Below are 5,800 nucleotides of genomic sequence, written 5' to 3'. Positions count from 1 at the left end.
CTCTCTCTCTCTCTCTCTTCTGCAACTCCTCCATTGAGGAAGAGAAAGGAGAAGACACATTCTTTTTTGAAAGAAAATAAGAAAAATAAGGTGAAAATGGGAAAATTATTGTATGATTCGCCGGGAGGAGGTGAGTCGTTTCAAACTCCATCTCCGACCGGTCATTGGAGAGATCCGCAGGTGACTTCGGTCGATAGTAACGAGGTCGTCGATGTGGTGGACCAGGTCACATGGGAGAACGTAAGCGGCCTACAGGACCAGCAGAGAAGGCATCTACAAAGAATCCACCAGAAGGGCGTGCTGTGGAAGTACCCGGACGGTGAGTCGTCGCCGGCGGCGGCTAAATCGGTGGTATTCCGGCTGTCTCACGGCGGAGATGTGGATCCTGATGGGAATTGCCTCTTCACTGCGTCTAAGAAGGCGATGAGGTGCGAGATCGATGCCCGGGAACTCCGGCGGCGGACTGTGAAACGATTCTTGGAAGATCTCGGATCGTTAAGCAGCGTGGAGAGAGAAGGCGCCAACGATGCGATTAAGCATATGTACTCACCCGATCTAAGGTCTGGTTGGGGAATCCATGTGATTCAGGAGGTGAAGTTGTTGGCGAGGAAGGAGGACCGGGAGGGTTTGGATGCTGCGATTAGCGAACTGCTTGATCTTGGAATGCAGAGGTAATTTTCTTGCTTTTTCATCGATCTAGTTGGTTTCTGGGAGACGAAAGGCTCTGTTAGGTTTGTGGAAAAAGGCCCTCTTTCTTGAGCATTTTCCCCTTGGTTTGGTTGTTGGGACTTGGAAGAAGAAAAGAATGGGAAATGATCTAAACGTTCTCTTTCATGGGCTCTTCTCCTTTCATTTCTTTTCTTTTACTTTCCCCCTTTTCTCAGTAACCAAACTGAGGGTCAGGGCATCTGGTTGTTACTCTAAACGCATGTTTGTTTCTTCTGAATCTTTAATGAACCTTGCTTTAGAAATGTATATGTATGTTAAAGAAAATTCTGATGTATGAATAAAAGCATAAACTGATGATGAATTTGGCCGGTTGTTGTAACATTAAGTTCTATCAATTTGTTCTCTGAAGTTTTATCATTTTACTTTTCATGATTGAAGAGAAATGGCAGCAGAGTCTATTTACAAGGAGAGATGTATTGCTGTGGATGACGGCTCGAGTTGGGCCAAATACATGTCTATCTCTGGTTCTCCTGATGATGAATATGACATCATCTCTTTGCAATATACTGAGGAGGGTTTATTGACTGTAGATGAGAATAGAGAAGGTCATGCTGCCGCTTTTGGAGATGATATAGCCATTGAATGTCTTGCCACAGAGTTCAAGCGAGAGATATTTGTTGTAAGAAGACATTGGTCCCTTAGTTCGTTTCTATTTTCCTTGGTTCTTTCCATATGCCCAGTTGCTTGGAATTCTTACTTTTTAATGCCTGTTTCTTATGCCTTTTCCTCATCTCAAATCTTTTCTTATTCAGTTAAGTCCATTAGTGTAAAATTAATGAAATTAAAAATGAAAAAGAAAGAGACCCATAACAATTACATCAGATATTTTTTTGTGCCTGAATGTATTCAAAATGATTGGATGTATGTTTAATTGGTATGTCACAACATATGTATTTTTGTACATTTTACTGTAGGATGTTACTTTGGTGATTTGATTTCAGCAAACAATCATGATTTACACCATTAAAGATGAATTTGCAGAAATGTGAATACAATCAATATCTGTTGTCTGATTATTACTTAAATTTTATTGTATGAAAGGTGTTCCAATTGATGATATTGTATACATATATATTCAGATTACAGTTTTTATAATTTTAAGCCTCTGTAAGAGCATTATACCCCATTTTTTCATACCAGCATTTAAATTTTTTGTTTTCATGGTGCTTCTGTTTTAATTTTTCAATTGTTTCTTTTGGACTGATGGTGCTATTGGTTATTAATGGCATATAGTATTTAGTTGTTGCAGATTGCCACTAAAAGTGTTTGTTACCTGGGAAAACTTTAGTCATGCATACTACTTAAACATCAATTCCCAAGACAATCTAATTGAGCAAGAGATTAATAAATGCAGACATCTTAACCATGTAAGGGAAATGGAGAATCTGTCAAATGCGCTTGATAGGTTTGCCTTGTTGTTTAGTTGGATTAGATGCCCATAGATACTCTAATTCACTATCCTTCCCTATATAATGATTTAAGTAAATAAATTAAAGAAGTCTGACTAAAATTAATTTTCTACTCTTTGCACAATAATATATTTCATTTGAAGCAAAGTATCTTTTTTTTGTTTAACTTCTTGGATATTTACAAGTAAATTATTTATTTTTGAGCATCTTTGTCTCGATCCCATGTTGTACAGGTGCAAGCACATGGATCAGATGCAATGGTTGATGAGGAAAATTGTGTTTTCTTCTTACCACATCGTCCGAGAGGTCGAATTTGTGAACCTCCCTTCTTTCTTTTCATGAAAGGAACAGGTAAGAAATCTTTTTCATTATTGGATTTTACCATTGTTCCTCATGATGGAAATTGGATGCCAAGCTTGGCATGCGTTTCATTACCTGTGGAGTGCTGAAATAGTTTTACATTTGGTCCATCAGATCAGCAATAGAGGAATGCTTGTTAGTCATCACTAGGCGAATCTGTTTGTTCTTCTATTATCTTCAGTTTTGCTGTTTTCTTTATTAGTGCTAGATTTTGAGTTTTGAAGATCTTCTAATCATGCAGGCTGGAGTGGTGCTGGAGCGGATCACTATGAGCCCCTGATTGCTCATCCTTCTTCAGCCGTATCCCAGGAGAAAGTTGCTTGGGTACTCTGAAGCCCCCCGTGTCTGGCATGCAATCCAGTTTTCGGAGACGAAGAGAATTTCGTGGCACTGCACTCCATTTTTTTGTTAACAATATCTAGATTAGGTGACTTCAGTCTAACTTGCAGGTTTCTCTGTGCCTGCCTTTGAGCAACCCTTACCGGCTTCTGCTGTTGTCTTTGTTGAGTTTCTTGACATTTTGTCCGAGTTGGAATAGTATACCATTTGTTGTATCTTTTGCTAGATCTTGTCCGAGCTGGAATAGCATACCATTCGTTGTATCTTGTGCTAGATTTTGTCCGAACTGGAATTGTTTATACCATTTGTTGAACAAAATTTCTGTTATTCATTTTTACAATGGTTTATGTTGATTTAAAATATAAACAATTCCAAGGCTATATATTTAGGAACAAAATTGATTAAAATTCCTTCAAAATTCTAAATAAACTTTAGAATATCTAAGATCGAATCCTTGATATGTAAGTGCAATTAATTTGTACCCAAAGACACAAAAGATTAGGTTAGTATTAATCCAAGAGAGAATAAAGTTATACAAGTGTCTTTATCTCTTTGAACATGTGAATTTGTAAAAATATGATTTTAATTGAACCTCACCACTTAAATTCATGAAATATAAATGCATTTTATTTAATATAAAAAAATTGTCAATAAAAATAATATTTATGACCTTTTATTAAAAAAGTCACATAAGCAAAAATTTTAATTTTATAGAAATAAAATATTAGAGAAGCATATGAAATGTTAATAATTGATTAAAATAGAATATCGCCTATAATTTATTTATTTATTTTTATGAATCCCTTCAATTTAACTCTTCTTTTTATCGGCCCTCTCAAGAACTTCATTTTGTTAATTTAAAAACCAATTTTGCTTTTGTAAGAATTCTTGGTTATTTTAACTTTATCTTTTACATCAAAATCACTTGATTTTATTATTTCATGTGTTTAATTTTTTGTGGGTTGATTACAACAAATCTTGAAATTATTAGCTTTTTATTTTTTATTTGGTTTGGGATAGTGCCTTTTTTATTTAAATTACGCATGAAACTCTTTTTCCTTCATATTCAAATTCACGGCGAGTACAGTCAAAGAATTCAACACAAAACTTTAGACATTATTTTAAAAAATATCAATTAGCCTCACTAAAATATATTTTAATCTTTTTCAAATATTTTGATTCTATCATTGCTTTTCCTAATTTTCCCATGTTATCTTTCCCTCAACCTTCTCATGAAAAATCAAAAAGGTTTTTTCTTTTTTCATCTCTATTTTCTTTGGCTTGAGCCTTCAAGAACCTAATTATAGGTTTTTTTTGGTTCTAACTTTACTACTTGGTTTCTAAGTTGGTCATACACTAGTTTTGGAATGTTTAGTTTTAAAATGTTAGTTAAAATGATTTCAATTTCTTGATTTTCTTTATACTTTTATTTTTAATTTTTAATTTTTTTTTCCGAGTTCTCCTCTTACTTTTTATTTTTTTATGTCCATGAAATTTATGTTTTCAAAGAGAAAAATTGCAGAAGTTAAAAAAAATTGTTTTTTTTTCTCTATATTTTGGATATCGTACCCTTTTTAAAGGATGCATAATGTGTTTAATCTAAATAAGACTATACTTTAGTTTAATTAAGACTCATTTTTATGATTATAAATTTTGTACAAGTCTTAAAAAAAGGTTATTTAACTTTTTTTTCCCTAAATTTTAGTCTAAGTAGACTACTTTAAAATTAATAAGTGCTTGGAAAAGAATGCTCTCTTTTTTATCTCTCTTTTATAACTATATTTTTCATATTGATTCTTTTCAAAGAAACATAAGAGACATAAAAGGCTAGAATTCTTTTTATATTTTTCTTTTTTCTTTTTTTTTTTCTTTCTCTTTTATTATTTTTAGATATTTAATAAATTTTATTCTAACTAAATTATTTGAAAATTAATAAGCGTCTAGGCAAGGAATGTTCTTTTATTATTATGAGGATTTTTTTATATTTTTATTTTTTCTATTATTTTCATCTATGAATTTTAAGTCTTACTAAATTATTTTAAAATTAATAACTACCTGGACAAGAAATGCTTTTTTTTTCTCTCTTAAAACAATATTTTTCATATTGGTTGACACAAAATATTCTATTATTTTCAACTCTTTAATATTTTTGTTTGTATCTTTTTTTAAAGGATGAATAATGCATATACTTGTAAATAAGATTTATTTCAATTTATTTCAATAATTTTATTTATGAATATTTTAGTTTAATTAGGATTTTTTTAATAATAATAAATTTTATATGGGTTATGGAGTCTTTTTTTTTTTTTTTTTTTAATAAGAGTTATTTAAAAACTCTTATTATTTTTCTAAATACAATTTTATTTATGAAAATAATATAAAATAGTTTTTAAAAACTCTTCTTAAAAATTGTTTTTTGACCTGTTTTTTAAAACATTTCCAAACACACCCTTAACCTTTTTATCTCTTTATTTCCATACTTTTCCAAAATTTGAGCCTACCTGAATTATTTTTAAATTAGTAAGTGTTTATCTCTTTTATAACCATATTTTTTATATAGGCTATTTTCAAAGAAACGTTGAAGACGTAAAATATTAGGATTCGTTTTCTTGATCTTTTATTATTTTCATCTATTTAATAACTGGTTGTCTTCTAAGTTCTTCGTCTATTGACGGGCATTGTGACTCAAAGAGGCAATCCCAGCTCTCCTAAACTTGGCTTGGCATGTATAACTTCTTTCCATTTTGGCCAATCATTTTTATGTCGGCATTCTTCCACATTTCATGGTTCAGGATCTTCATCATTTCTTATGATATCGGAGGCCACTTGGAAAGTGAAAATATTGTTAATAATAATATTATTTTGATCTCATTTTTCTCCCGTGTATACATAACTTATTGAGATATCACAATTTTCAGGTACTTGTGCCTCTTCAGGGGCTTCTTGTTTAATATTTGCCTCTT

General features: G+C 31.9%; 1 protein-coding gene across 3 annotated transcripts; it reads left to right on the top strand.

Annotated features, from left to right (window-relative positions):
• On the top strand, positions 1 to 3,177 carry LOC117924154. 3 transcript variants are annotated; one of them, XM_034842747.1, is made up of 5 exons: positions 1 to 671; positions 1,108 to 1,348; positions 2,372 to 2,489; positions 2,613 to 2,656; positions 2,740 to 2,793. In XM_034842747.1, the coding sequence occupies exons 1-4, from the start codon at positions 97 to 99 to the stop codon at positions 2,621 to 2,623; spliced, it is 945 nt and encodes a 314-aa protein (XP_034698638.1). In that variant the 5' UTR covers positions 1 to 96; the 3' UTR covers positions 2,624 to 2,656; positions 2,740 to 2,793. The 3 variants fall into 3 exon arrangements, with proteins under 3 accessions (XP_034698638.1, XP_034698631.1, XP_034698623.1); XM_034842740.1 differs by having other exon boundaries at positions 2,613 to 2,828; XM_034842732.1 differs by lacking the exon at positions 2,613 to 2,656 and having other exon boundaries at positions 2 to 671; positions 2,740 to 3,177.
• The last annotated feature ends 2,623 nt before the right edge of the window (positions 3,178 to 5,800 follow it).

Source organism: Vitis riparia, chromosome 1 (assembly GCF_004353265.1).
Source record: "Vitis riparia cultivar Riparia Gloire de Montpellier isolate 1030 chromosome 1, EGFV_Vit.rip_1.0, whole genome shotgun sequence".
Classification (NCBI taxonomy): domain Eukaryota; kingdom Viridiplantae; phylum Streptophyta; class Magnoliopsida; order Vitales; family Vitaceae; genus Vitis; species Vitis riparia.
The sequence above is the reverse complement of the archived record's forward strand: the minus strand, read 5'-3'. Positions and strand labels throughout refer to the sequence as shown.